General features: G+C 40.6%; 1 protein-coding gene across 2 annotated transcripts in view; it reads left to right on the top strand.

Annotated features, from left to right (window-relative positions):
* The first annotated feature begins 2,475 nt into the window (after nucleotides 1-2,475).
* Nucleotides 2,476-14,146, top strand: part of CRISPLD1 (cysteine rich secretory protein LCCL domain containing 1) — a 36,956-nt gene continuing 25,285 nt past the window's right edge. The window contains exons 1-2 of one of the 2 annotated variants that reach the window (XM_056485650.1): nucleotides 2,476-2,684; nucleotides 4,147-4,469. In XM_056485650.1, the coding sequence (XP_056341625.1) occupies nucleotides 4,212-4,469 (258 nt within the window). In that variant the 5' untranslated portion in view covers nucleotides 2,476-2,684; nucleotides 4,147-4,211. Of the gene's footprint in view, nucleotides 2,685-4,146; nucleotides 4,470-14,146 lie in introns of those variants that run through there. The other variant, XM_056485651.1, reaches the window with a different exon arrangement.

Below are 14,146 nucleotides of genomic sequence, written 5' to 3'. Positions count from 1 at the left end.
TGATGTAAAATACCTTTTTTATTCATACCCTTGTTTATTTGCAATGACTGCTGGAACTTGCTCTCATCAAATCTAGGAAGATTCAGGCAGCAGAAGATACTTCTTACCCTCACACTTTAAATCTATTTTAGCCAAAGGCTAAATCTTCCTTTCCAGGATTTTCCTAGTGCCATATTCTCTCTGTTTGTGCAGCATGTATCTGGTGACCTCTTACTCATTTCTTTCAACTGGTTTTTTGGTGCAATTTTTGCTGTTGCTGTTACAGTTATTCAGAAAACAGTTACTCAGTCCATCTATTTTCATATGCACTGTCTACATGTACCTTTGGTAAAGGAGGATAGTTAGGTTTAGTTTCAGGACGTGTGATGGTGCTTCATTGGTTATTGTAATAATTTTAAACTACGGGAGGCAGTTATATATCCAGTGGCAGAGGTTTAAACCAATCCAGAAAAACAAACAGGAAAAATAAAGAGCAAGGGCCTCCCTGATCCTGATTAAGAAAAGAGATGCAGCAATGTTTGATTGTATTAATGCACAAAAATTATTGGATGTGTCAAAATATTTTTTGTCAAAATCATAACACTTTTATATGGCCACAAATCATACAGCCATAAATCAAACTCAAAGGGCAGTCATGGAGTGCAAAGGGTTTATTCATTTGCTGAAAAATTAATTGATGACAAAACAAATGCAAATGCGACCAATCTCTTTTTGCATTAGTATTTATTTTAATGAGTCTAAAACTTGCATCATAAAATGTCTTCAATTTGACAAAGGCCAAATAGGATCAAATGCTTTCTAAAAGTATCATAAATACTCAAAATTAAAGACAGTAAGTCATATTTGACCTACATTCTATTTGAAGACCAGCAAGTATCCAGTGCTGATGCAAAGGGGAACCTACTGCAATTTTCAGTTGATGTGAACCCCATAAATATCCTCACTGTCTTAAAATTTTTCAGTTTCTTGTGTGCAACCATTACTAGGTCTATACGCAGTTTTATAGTAATAAAGCTATTCTGATGCTTTATAATGAAATAACACTTGTGCCAGTACACAGAATAAATGACACATACTCTTTACTAGGTGATAATGCCAAGCTATGCCTGGATGGTACAGAATCTGCATCTTGGCTTCCAGAGGCCTGAAGAGGATGGAAACAAGAGTGAAGTGAGCATTAAAAAATTCCAGATCTGACATATAGAATCCAGCAAGCACTTCTAATTTTTTGTTTCTTTCCTATTTCTTTAAACTCTTCAGCATGGCCAGTCTATAAGTCTGGCTCGTTCTACTGTACCCAAAATGCAAGTGACAAGTTATCCTGGTGCATAAACACTGAAGAAACTTGCATCTACTCTGTATCCAGCTGCACAGCGGGATTTTACCTCACACAGTTTTGCTCTAAAGAAAGTTTAGTGCCCAATACTTGAGCACAGAAATCCAATTGCAGGATTGCAAGGAAAAAAGTTATAAAGATCAACCAATATGGAGCATAAGAATTTTTGTGTATCACAGTGTGTAAGTAAAAGTGTACCTACATATCCTGCACTTAGTTCCAAAGTCTTTAGGGAAATTTTAACTAAAACAGAAAAAGAGAGCACAAGAAGCAGCAGTGTGTTCCTTGCATGGCATTGTTTCTCTTGGGCCCATGAAATTTGGAAGCATTTATAGAGCTGGTCTGAAGCCAGCTGGATTCTGATGAATTTTAACCTCAGCCTCTCAGTTTCTGAAAAGGAAAATACAGAAAACTTTTGGAAGCTGATACAGCAGTCCTGTGAAGACTCGAAATTGGTCAATCCCACCGTTAGCTCAATGTAACAAATTATACTAAGCAAATGAAATGTCAACCTCATCAGTTTGCAAAATATTTCCGTCTAGAGGACGTCGATACAACAAAAAGTATGTATCTGATGCCTATTCTTGCTTGGCACAGAAATGAGAGGTTACAAACCTGAATTCTACTTTGTAAAGAGAAGTCTCATGTGGCTGGTTTGAATCCACAATAAAATTCCTGTCCTGATACCTCCAGCCATATTCACACGTTCACTTTTGCAGAGCTCACAGCTTTCTCTCTCTCCTGTGTCTCAGCAGGAGCAGGCCAGCTGAGCATCCTCCTGCCTGCTGCAAGGATGGAGGCGGCTGGGGACGGGGCCCCCCTGACTCTTCTGGGCGATGGCTTTTGCAGGACCGCGGCCAGCTTCGGGCTGAGGCTGCGGTACAGCAGCGCTCGCTGCCCGCCGGACCCGGGTATCGCAGGTATCGCCCCGGGGGCTGCTGCGGGCTCCGCCGGGAGCCGGGGCCGGTGCCCATGCCGGTCAGGGTGCGGGGCCGGGGCCGGGCGCGGTGCCCGGAGCCCGGAGCGCGGCCGTCCCGCCCCTGGGGTGCCGGGGAGGGAGGGGTGTCCGCCGCACGTCAGCGCCGCCCGCGATAAATGCCCGGCGGGGCGGGAGCCGCGGGGAGAAGCGTGGAGCAGCCCGGGGCGGTGGTGGCGACCCGGAGGCGGGCGGGGGAGGCGGCGGAGGCTGAGCTCGGCGGCAGCCCCGCTGCTGGACACGTCCCCGGGAGCGCCGCTCCGCCGCGGCCAGCGGGGCCAGGCCGAGCCCGCGCCCCCGGCCCCGCGCGGGCGTGGCGAGGAGGCGGCGGAGCGGAGCGGGCTGCGGGAGAGCGGGCAGCCCCCCGGAGGGGTAAGGGCACTGTCGGGGGCAGCATCCTCCCCGCAGCATCCTCCCCGCGGCAGCGGGAGGACGGGCGGGGCGGCGGGAGGACGGGCGGGGCGGCGGGCCCGCAGAGAGCGGGGCCGGGACCGGCGGTGCGCCGGGAGCGCTCGGCTCTCTCTGCCCGTGTCCCTCTTTGTGTTTCCCCGCCGGGAGCGCTCGGCTCTCTCTGCCCGTGTCCCTCTCTGTGTTTCCGTGCCGGGAGCGCTCGGCTCTCTCTGCCCGTGTCCCTCTTTGTGTTTCCCCGCCGGGAGCGCTCGGCTCTCTCTGCCCGTGTCGGGAGCGCTCGGCTCTCTCTGCCCGTGTCGGGAGCGCTCGGCTCTCTCTGCCCGTGCCCCTCTTTGTGTTTGCCTGCCAGAAGCGCTCGGCTCTCTCTGCCCGTGCCAGAAGCGCTCGGTTCCCTCTGCCCGTGCCCCTCTTTGTGTTTCTGTGCCGGGAGCGCTCGGCTCTCTCTGCCCGTGCCCCTCTTTGTGTTTCTGTGCCGGGAGCGCTCGGCTCTCTCTGCCCGTGCCCCTCTTTGTGTTTCCGTGCCGGGAGCGCTCGGCTCTCTCTGCCCGTGCCCCTCTTTGTGTTTCTGTGCCGGGAGCGCTCGGCTCTCTCTGCCCGTGCCCCTCTTTGTGTTTCCGTGCCGGGAGCGCTCGGCTCTCTCTGCCCGTGCCCCTCTTTGTGTTTCCGTGCCGGGAGCGCTCGGCTCTCTCTGCCCGTGCCCCTCTTTGTGTTTCCCTCCCAGCCGCTGGGGCCGGTGTGGCGGGATTTGCCCGGGGTGGAGGAGTGACCTCTGCTTTCCTACCTAAAGCACTCGCTCCTGTAGTAGGCGTTGTTAGAATATCTCGCTCTCGGAAGTTGTGCTGCTTCATCTGAGAGTTTTCAGTGCTTTCCTTTGCTTGGTGACTAGAAAAACGCCCTCTTCCCCGTTTTTATGAGTTGAATACCATTATTTTCATTGGGGTTTTGGAAGTCGTAAAACTAAAGCTTTAGTCAAAGTCATATTTTGAAATGCACTAAGAGGGCATACTTTGTATCAAGTTCATTGTGGATTTCAGTTTACATTTTGGCAATGACTGCAAGCCTTTAACCTTCTTTTGTTAAGTTCCAATACTGGAAGACCTTATCTACAGTCTAATCTTCATTGATGTCTGGCTCCTTTTAAGAAGATATGGAAAGCATGCTTTTTGCATGCAGGCACTGAAATGTGCGTGTGAATGTAACATATAAAACCACTTTAAAAAACTGAAGTTCATAAGGCTGAAGATAAGCTGTCTTCCCAAATCGACAGTGTGCACTTTTAGAGCAAAAAATGCAGAATCCTGCTTTCTCCCCTAGAACAACAGTTACAAAATCTGTATGAACTAGAGATTTTGTTGCTTAATGAGTTCATACAGGCCAGTCCTTCAGTCTACAAATTACATTACTCTTTCTTATGCATTTACAGCCAGCAAACCTGGAAGAAAGACTTTGTCTTGGAGCTAACTGCTGAGCATTTTGAGATCATTCATCATGAAGTATGTAGTACAGGAATGGCTCAGAGTAACTACCTTGCTATTCATAGCTCAAGCAGTTTCTGCAATGGTTCTTCCCAATGCCACGCTCTTAGAGGAACTTTTGGAAAAGTACATGGATGAAGATGGTGAGTGGTGGATCGCCAAGCAGAGAGGGAAAAGGGCTATCACAGACAGTGATATGCAAAGTATCTTGGATCTTCATAATAAATTACGGGGTCAGGTGTATCCACCAGCTTCCAATATGGAATATATGGTAAGGAAAAACGGATAGTGACATGCAGAAAAAAATGTTCTTAGAATAGTTGCTATCACTTTATAAAACAGCATACCTTCAGTCTTAGCTTGCTTGTTTTCTCATTTAAAGAACTTGTCACTTGTTTGCCTTTTTTTTGTACAGGTATGAACTGTGAGTGTGGGATTAAAATGACTGTTTGTGGATCAAGTGTCATGCTCTACTTATATTAATGTGTTTAATCTCTCATAGCACTCCTAAATTTAAGTGGCAGTTCCTCAGTGTTAGGGGCAAATTTCCAAAATTACAGTACTTAATGGTTGATTTTACAATTGTGGCCTAAAAAGTTACCATCTGAGAAGAGTACTGAACTATGAAGTTTCCAGATAGCATGCATGTATTCTTTCCCATGCTTCTAGGCTGGATGGAATTTCTGAGCAAAATGAGGGTCTTACAACAAGAAAGTCTTCTATTTAAGTTGGCATGTGTTACTGGAGGGCTGTATATTTCTGTGTTGAAATTAATAATGTAATGCATAATTTCTGTTTATTTTTTTTTCCTTAAGAAGCATCTATATTTGGACTATTATTAGTGGCATTGAGTCCCATGTTTCTGAATGTTGTTTTTATGTCATAGTTCAAGGCTAATTCTATCTCTCCTTGCTAAGTATCAGGTCATTTGAGCTTTTAAGAAGTCTAGAGGTTTGACAAAAATGGGCAGCTTTTTCTTTTTTTCTACACATTTTTCCTCTGTCCACATGGTATAATGTTGACTTACCTGTTCATGCACCAGAGAAATAGCATTGGTATAGGTTGAGTTGTTTATAGCAAATATTGTACAGGTTTTTTGACACTTTCTGTGACAGAGATTTATATTAACACCTTTCCAGATCAAAATATCTTTCCTAGACTGGAGTGGTATCTTTCAGGTTGGAGATCTGATTGAACTGAGCATGTCTGTGTCCTGGAAGAACCATGCTTGCTTAAACCATGAGTAGAATCATAGGGTGGTTTGGGTTGGAGGGGACCTTTAAAGGTTCTTTAGTCCACCCCCAATTAAAGGCAGTTTAACTTAAGTTTACCTGTATGGGTTTTACTGTACCACACTAAAAGCTATTGGAGAATTATGGAATCATAGGACATGTTGCCACATACCAGCACCAAACAAAGGGATGATAATACCTGAAACCCCTTTAACCCTTTCAGTTACAACTGTTTGTGCGTATTTGTAAACTTTGTTTTAAGTTTTTCTTCACACCTTGTTATAATAGAGGTTAACATTTTGTTCCCAGTCCCTCGGGTTGATTTTTTTTTTTTTTTTTTTTTTTTTTTTTTTGTCTGGAAAGCTCAAGAACAAGTTATTAAGCCTTTTTTTAAAAGAAGGTTTGGGAAGACTGTTGCTTTCCCATGTTAAAATACTGCCAGCCTTTTTGCTGAGATTCTGTGAAAGCGTAGCTGATTTGTAGCTCTGTGCCTTTTTCCATTCCTAATGCCATACTACATTTGCCTGCCTTATGTATCTTGGAAAGGAAAACTTGGATATACTCACAGAAGTAAGGTTTTTGACAGCTTTATTCAAAGATTCCTCCAGCACTGCACACACTTGGGCTTAGACTCTGTGTTAGGTCTACATCTGGAACAAGCTTTTTTGGTTTTGTTGTTTTTTCTGTGCTCTCCAATGGTGCCTGAGCCAGAGAGTACAAGTAGCATGGAAAAGCAATTACCCAATTTTAACATCGAGGATGTTACTCAGAACAGAGCAGCAGCTTTCAAGAGGGTGGGATTCAATTTCTGGTATAATATCCAAGGGAATGAGGGATTAGGATAGGCAAGGGTTTGAGACCTGTGAAGGCAAAGGGTCTGTGCAAAGTGTGTGGTCAGAGGGATAGATACCTGTGGAGGGATAGAGACTCATGAGAAGGGTGTGGAGAGAGCCTGAGTGCTCAAGAAGGTTTTGAGAAATCATTGTGATGGAGAGAGAGAGCATTTGATGAATAGATGTGGTTAAGCTAAGTCCTGTGTCTGTGATTTGGATCAGAAGTTTATGGAAGGAGGTTAAGAGCACAGAAATTTGCTGAGAGGCAATTTGAAAAGTCTAAAACTGCTAGTAAGTGGGGAGGAAGATTGTATCTGGAGGAAGCAGGTGAGAAGTCAGTATTGGGAATGCAGACAGGAGGGTAGAAGGCAGAGGGAGTCACAAGCTGCTTGAACAGAATGAGGAAAAGACTTCTGACTGTTTGCACATATATTTTTATGGAACTCTTAGAGTTTTTCTTTCAATGTCTTACCAATGTTAATTATTAGTGCTCCAGAAGAGGAAAACCATCCATCTAAATGCTTGATGTTTAGTGAAATAGATGAGTGCAGCTGCAATACTTCTGTCTACTTTTGGTGTGGTTTATTAGTGTAGACATGCTGCAAACAGGTCTCCTGCTATTGGCACAGCCATGTCCCTGTAAACTGCCCTTTGTATTAGTAAACCCTCTCCTTGTGAGTAGAGCTAGTTCTGCTTGGGAGAGTGAAGTTTTATGTTTCACTGAACCTGAATGGAGATGAGCAAAGCCCAGGTGCCTCCCTGGTAAACCTGTGTCTCTATCAATCTGTGGTATAGTTGAGAAGTTTAAGATATCCAAGAGTGCTTGGATCTTGGAGAAGTGTGTGGGGGCTGCAGGCTCTTACTGCACTGTTAGGTTACCTCAGATGTTCCAGACTAACAGGCAGCTCTGCCTGAAGTGCCTCTGTCCTGCTCCTGCCAATGGAATGCACTGAGTTGATGAGGAGACTGATCCATGTACTTAAAGAATCAGATTTTATTTTAAAAAATGTAATTTTAGGTTGTTTTTTTTTTCCATTCAGAGTCATGACACTGTCTCCCTGCATGGCAGAATGAGATGAGTAGCAGTGCTGATAAAAGACCACTGGAATGCATAGCTAAGGAATGGGTGGGATGGAGAGCCACACTGGGTAGGAACTATTGGTTTCATTACTGACAAAGTCCAGCCTTACCTTTGAAATAAGGCCTGCAGCATAAGATCTTGGTTCTATTAAAAACAAAAAAAAAAACCAAGGAAAACTAAATAGTTGCATTACTGAGCTGTACACTCTTCCCATATGCTTTGAGAAAGCAAACATTACTGGGCTGTCCTAGTTCAGTCCTAAAGTTACAGTGCAGTAAAATTCCCAGTTGCTAGGTCTAGTGAACAGAGTGTTCTCATGGTTGTCTGGCTGAACTTACTGGATGAAAAGTTCATCTTCCCAAGTACTGTGGCTCTGGTGGTGAGCAGTAAAGGATTCCTAAGATAAGGGGATAAGAATAAAGCATGTGGAAAGAAACTTCTGCAATGAAGCACCCCAGCTTCCAGCAAACAGCAGCTTAGGGATTTCTTCAATCTGCTGTTGTACTTTTTGCACCAGATGGAATACTCCCAAATGGAATTTTCATTATGAATCTGAAAGGGTCTGAGTCCACTTGTATTTTTTGAATCCATGGCATTAATTTGCAGAGTTCTGTAAATTTAATTGTGCAGTGGATGAAAAAGTACGTTTGTGTACCTTTAAACTTGATCTTCTATTTGATGCCTTATTTTTCTTTATTGTGAGAAGCAATCATTTCCTCAGTGATCACAAGGCTTTCAGCTGAAGCATCCTAGTTCCTTTACATGAAAGCTGTTCTGTCTGAAAAGGTGTTCCATTTTGCTATGATTCTCCTGTTTTCCTTTTAAATCAAAGGGGACAAACTAACATGTGGATAGTTATGGCATAGTTACTGCAAATTGTATAGTTGTATTTTTCTCTGCACGTCCTAATAATTTCTAACATTCTTTTACTTTTTGACTTAGTGTCCTACAGCTGACATGTTTCATAGAGCTATTCACATTGACTTCAAGATCTTTCTAATGTGCTAAGAGGTCATTTATTACACTACTGTGTATATATAGTTTGCTTTTATCTCCAGCAATGTCCTTATTACTTCTTACTCATTCACATTGAATGCTATAAATCATTTTGTCTTCCAATCACTTAGCATTAATGAGTCTCCTGTCTTTATCTTTTATTTTTCCTATCCTGTTTTTATCAATCTTGAATACTGAATACTTGGGCTGGTGTGGAGAAGGTGTGCTGCAGAGACCATGGACACATCTTGCAGGGAATCTGAAAAATTTTGTATTCTTAAATCCCTTTTCTGTCATTTCTCTCTTCTTTCTTTATCTTATGATATCTTAATTTTGTTTGTTTGCTAATTTTTAAGTAACTTAGGAACTCTGTGGAAAACTTAACTGCACTCAACCCTTTTCCAGATGTTGACACCTTCAAGTAGGTGTCAACTTACTTGTGTCAACAATATGTGGGAGTAATTATCTGTATATTTCATGTTTATTTTTAAGTTACCCTATAAAGTCATTCCAGTGGAAGTTGGTTTTTAGTCTGTGGTTTCTCAGGATCTTCTAGGAGCTTTTTAAGATATTATCAAGACAGTGTTGGTTTTTGTTAATGTGGTAGCAAGAGAAATAGTGTACTGCACAGTAGTTAGAAGCTTAATGAGCAAGTTCTTTCTGGTTCTTGAAGGATATTGTTTGGTCCTGGCAATTTGATACTGTCAGTATTTTCAGTTTTGGCTATTGTTTCTTAAGGCTGACTTGGATCCTCCACCTCACCTTCTGTCTCTTTTTCTGGATGGAAGAATTCTGGTGTGAGAACATGCATAAGCTCCTCTGTAGGGAACAGCATTGCAAAAATTCACTAAACTCCTCTGCAGTGGCCTTATGTGACCTAATGACTGCATGTTAGATCATTCTTTCCAAGACCTTCTCCTTCAAAGCTGAGAAAGTTTCTGGGTTGTTGACATTATGACTTAAATAGAAAAAGAAAAACCTTTTCTTTTTTTGAGGTTGTGATGAACAGTGTGTTATGAAAATGCATGGCAAATGCATACTGTATATTTTTTTATCTGGATTGCTTCCTTTTAAAGAAAGGTGTAAGGAACATTTTCTTTTTGCTGCACACAGGAATTTAACAGCACTGAAAAGTTCTCTACTGTTCTAGAGCTGCCTCACTTGCCAAAGACCTGTCCTTTAAGGATAAAATGGGAACCATCATACTTTGTCCTCCTAATCTTTGGGGTTTTTTGGAAACATTAATTGTGTATCATGAACTGAAATTGGAAAAACTTTTTTTCCAATAATTTCATTGCTCCTTAGTAAATCTGAATATATTAACAAACTGATTTTCTTCATGATTATTGCAGTCAAGACTTTAAAAATAGTCCTTGTTATTTGGATAGTGGAATTTATTAATTTCTCTATATTCCAAACAGTTGTAGTTTCCAAAATAAAATGATTCACCAAGAATAACATTCACAGAAGTAATTTTACTTAATGAATTCAGAATGCACTCTATTTTAAACTACTCTTTTAGTATTCATTCCTTGATTTCATACATATTTTCCCAAACAAATGGTTAATGTGAGATCTTCATTCCATGCACGTGCCTTTGCTGTACTTAGGAGTATTCAGGTTTCAGCTTGACAGATAGCAGAACATTTCAACCTGGTATTTCTTGGCCCTGAGCCATGTGCTGCATTGTGTAATTACTGTAATTGGAGACACCAGTGTCTTCTAGGGCAAGAAAGTCTTTGGTTATTTTGTTATCTCTACTCTTTTGGCCAGATCCTGCCAATAAATACCAGGGATGTCATTGCAAAGCCCATAACTTGCTTCTATCAAGTTTTACATTGGAAAATTTGTGAGGAAAATACAAAGTTCTAAGGGTGCTTTTAAAACAGTTCTGTTTAGAGTATTTATTTGGTATAGCTGTGTGGTTCTTCAAGAAAATTCTGGGTGTGCATCTGGCAGCAGTATTGGACCCATATTTTATTCACATAGGGGGAAAGAAATTTTTTATCTTAGTTTGGTATAATGTTGGTGTAATACCTCTGAAGGTCTTAGTTTGAAAACCTTGGTAGTGATGTGTTGAAATATATGATATGCTGATACCGTATAATTCCTTTCAAAACCATGGCTAATTGATAACTTTTATGAAGGGCCTTATATTTTGGGAGGCTTGAAGATTTGCCTCTCCATTTCAGTAGCTTCAGGGAGATTTAAGAAAATAAATAAATATTGCTTAATTTCATTTTTTTTAAATTTTCCTGTAGGTAATATTCTGAAACCATTCTGAATCTTCAAGAAACCATTGGACTCTGGATTAAATGAACCCACTAGTGGATAGAGATCTGGCATGATAGTAAAAGGTTATTCATGGCATCACAGTGACTGAATAGAGATCAAAATAAATTGTATTACTATTTTGTGATGTGTTTAGGTTCTATGATCATTTTAAGTCAGGGAGTAGCAGCTCTTCTCTATTTAATCTGTAAGCTCTCAGCTGAGGTATTTTTTATTTTTGTATTATTCCTCAGAGAATTGAAACAGCATTAGGAAGCATAAAGGAAGATCTTTGTAGTGGACATACATATTTTGGTGAATTTTTTTCTTCTGAAGTGCCCTGTTAAATTTCCTAGACCTTTGTGACAAAACATTTTGATGTCTCTGTTTAGTGTATCTTACCCATCTTGCCAAATCTCTTCAGGGATGCTTGGTTAAAAACAATTCCTGTTCCTTTTGAGCAGAGAGCTTTGGTTTGTGGAATTCCTTAAGTGGCTGAAGAGCACTTTGGGTGCCAAGAACAGAGCAGCTCTATTCAGAGTGAACTGCCCCCTTTCCCTCTGGTTTTCCACATTTCTGCTTCACTTCAAAGATTGGTGGAAGTGCTTCAGCTTCTTTGCCTGTGCTCAAAGGCTACTGACTGCATCAAAGAGCACAGTGACATTGACTTATCCTCTTATTCTCCCTGGCAGTTTTAGCAAAGGACTGTGCAATGTGAAGTGGCCAAGAAAAAAAAGTGGTATGACTTCTATTGATGTAATGCCAACAACAACTGAGCAGCTCCAAGTAAAGAAACTGAAAGTGGAAAGTAGCAAAAAGGCTCACTGTCTCAAAGTTTAAGGGAGCCTTCCCAAAATAAAATAATTAGCAACACAGGACAGATGCTGTTCATCTTTTATTTTTGCTGTCAGAGAACTTCTTTGTCCCCAGCAAAACAAAATCATTAAATATTAATTAGTAGTAGCAGAATCTAAGCTTAAGTACAAAATATGAACAGAACACAGAAAGGATCAATGAGATTTATAAAAGTAGCTCTCTGGTGCCTGTAATCTTCATGATATTTGCCTTGGAATCTTCCTTAACTAATTTTTTTCTTCTGAATTGAAAAGAAAAATACCTATTTCTTAACATTATTTCATTGAAATGTGAGAAATGAAGTTATCCTGTTCTATGCAAATATAATCAGCCAGATTTGGCATGAGTGGCTGTCATAGAAAAGGTGTTACTCATTCAAAAGGCTATTCTCTGGTAATATAAAGATGGGCCAATTTCACTTTATTATGAAAGAAGATAACACTTCCTTAAAATGAGACTGTCAAATCCAGACTTTGGCTGCCTGATACATATCACAATAGAATTGTCCTGAATTCCCTGTTGGATCTTCAAGTGGTCAGGAATTCCTTTAATAATTCCTTTAATTTTCTAATGTTTTATTTTTAGATTTTATTTGAAAATATTTCTGACCATAGTGCCAGGTCACATATGATCAACAGATTTCTGGCAGTAAGTTCAATTCACTTATGTCAAAACACAGTGATCATCTTCTAAAAGTAATTAGTTTGACACATATTAGATACCATGGCTAATTCCTGTTCAAAGTCCAGGAAATTCTGTAACATCTCTAAGACTGCTGTATGAAAGCAGTCACTTACAGTGAGTTTAACTTGGTAATCTCTACTAGGATTTGAGGTAAGGATCTGTGCTCTGGTCAATTTGTGATTAGCTATAAATATTCATGAATTCTATTTGTAATGAATGTGTGCAATTCATAATTTGACAATGGACAAACTAGAGAAACCAAGATCAGCTTTCATGATGTTGCTTCTCTTCCATTCCTGTTAGAATACAGAAGTGAATAGATGATTTTAAGTCATGTTCTCATAGACAGTCTTTATGCACTGCTTTTAAAAGGTAGCAAAGTAAATGCACTGTTTCAGAGCACCTTTGAAAGCTGAATATTCCAGCAAGGTTTTTATAAATGCTTAGAGTACACAAAGAATTAAACATGATTAGTCATGTCTGCTGGTTCCTATTCCTGGTTTTACTTCTTTAACACAAAAAGCTCAAACACATGGAGCTGTAATAAGGAGATACTTCTAAATATTGGTGCAATTTTTTCAGTGTTTGGAAACAATATTTTTGGCCTCATACCACTTTCCTGTTTCCAGGCAAAAGCCACAGTTTTCCTACTTCTTACTCTTTTCCAAAAGAGTAGCTGAAACCCCAAGGTCTATTCAGGGATCTCTGCCCAGTTTAAAGCTCTATAAACTCCAGTCTGCCACTTGGTAGCATCTAAGTTCCTTACCATTTCACTTCTAGCCAGGTAGTAGTTTTCCAGCAGAAAATGCCTATCTTAACTTTCTTGGTAGAGGAAAGTTTGGCAGTTTTAGCTATTCTTTCTTTGTGCTTAAAGAATATATCAGTACTAGTTAGTATGGTTGGGGTTTTTTATTTTCAAGGGAATTTTGTCTGGTTTTACAGTACTCCTGAGTTCTTGTGGTCACTGCTGCATAAGGGACCTCAGGCTGTGGGGAGGCCACATTTTTTTCTGACTCAAATGACTGGAGGTAAGCATCTCAGTTGAGTGCATGTTATTTACTTTTCAGATGTGCTAATTATGATTAGTTTTCATGGATTTCCTTCAGCATCTTTGTACTGATGAAATTGCCTCACTGAAGCATGACTGAAAGACAAGCTGATGAAAACTGCCAATGCCTGTTCATCAAGAAGAGATCATGTCAATCCAAACAATTTTATTTTTTTAATGACCCATCAGTTAGGGAAGTATTAGGTGCCATATTTTGACTCTGCAAAGTTCTTGACACTCTTCCCTGATGTTTTTGTGAGAGAAAATTGGCAGAACTTCCTTTTAAACAGGTGGGAGATTGAAGATCTTGATGCTGTTGAAGCCTTTTCTGTTTTGGTTAAACACTTAAGGCTTGTGTCAGCAAAGAGTACATTTGAAAACTGCAATGTATATCTTTTTGTGTGTGTATATATATAATGCTGGCACAGGATGGGGTTGTTTTAAAGAACATGATGAAAATTAGAACTTGAGAAGTATAAGTAATGGCTGAGGATCAACATGATGAAACTTAACTCTAAGGTATGGAATGAGGAAGAAATCAAACAGGTGAAATACTAGGGATAAAACATAGAGGTAAAACTGCAATACAAAGATGCAGGAGTTGCACTGACTTAAAATATATGTGGCACTAATCTGTAAAAAGGAGTCACTTGTGTATGAAACTGATGAGAACTTGTCTGAAGTGCAAATATCCATTTTTGGTAATATTTATAAAATGGTCTACACATTCTAAAGAGAATGAAAGAGGTTAATATGTGATTTATGAGATGATTGGAGGAATGAAACAGCTGAATTTGGTTAATCTGAGAAATAAATAAAGAAGAAGAGAGATAAAAAGAAATCCCTCTTTCCTTTATTTATTAATCTAACAATAAAGCATCAACTAGCATTGCAGGGCAGGAGGTTTAGGTTGCATAACAAGGAGATCCTCTTTACTCTTACAATCAT

The sequence above is a fragment of the Oenanthe melanoleuca genome, chromosome 2, assembly GCF_029582105.1.
Source record: "Oenanthe melanoleuca isolate GR-GAL-2019-014 chromosome 2, OMel1.0, whole genome shotgun sequence".
In the NCBI taxonomy this organism is placed as follows: Eukaryota; Metazoa; Chordata; class Aves; order Passeriformes; family Muscicapidae; genus Oenanthe; species Oenanthe melanoleuca.
This window is presented reverse-complemented; position numbering and strand designations above follow the sequence as displayed.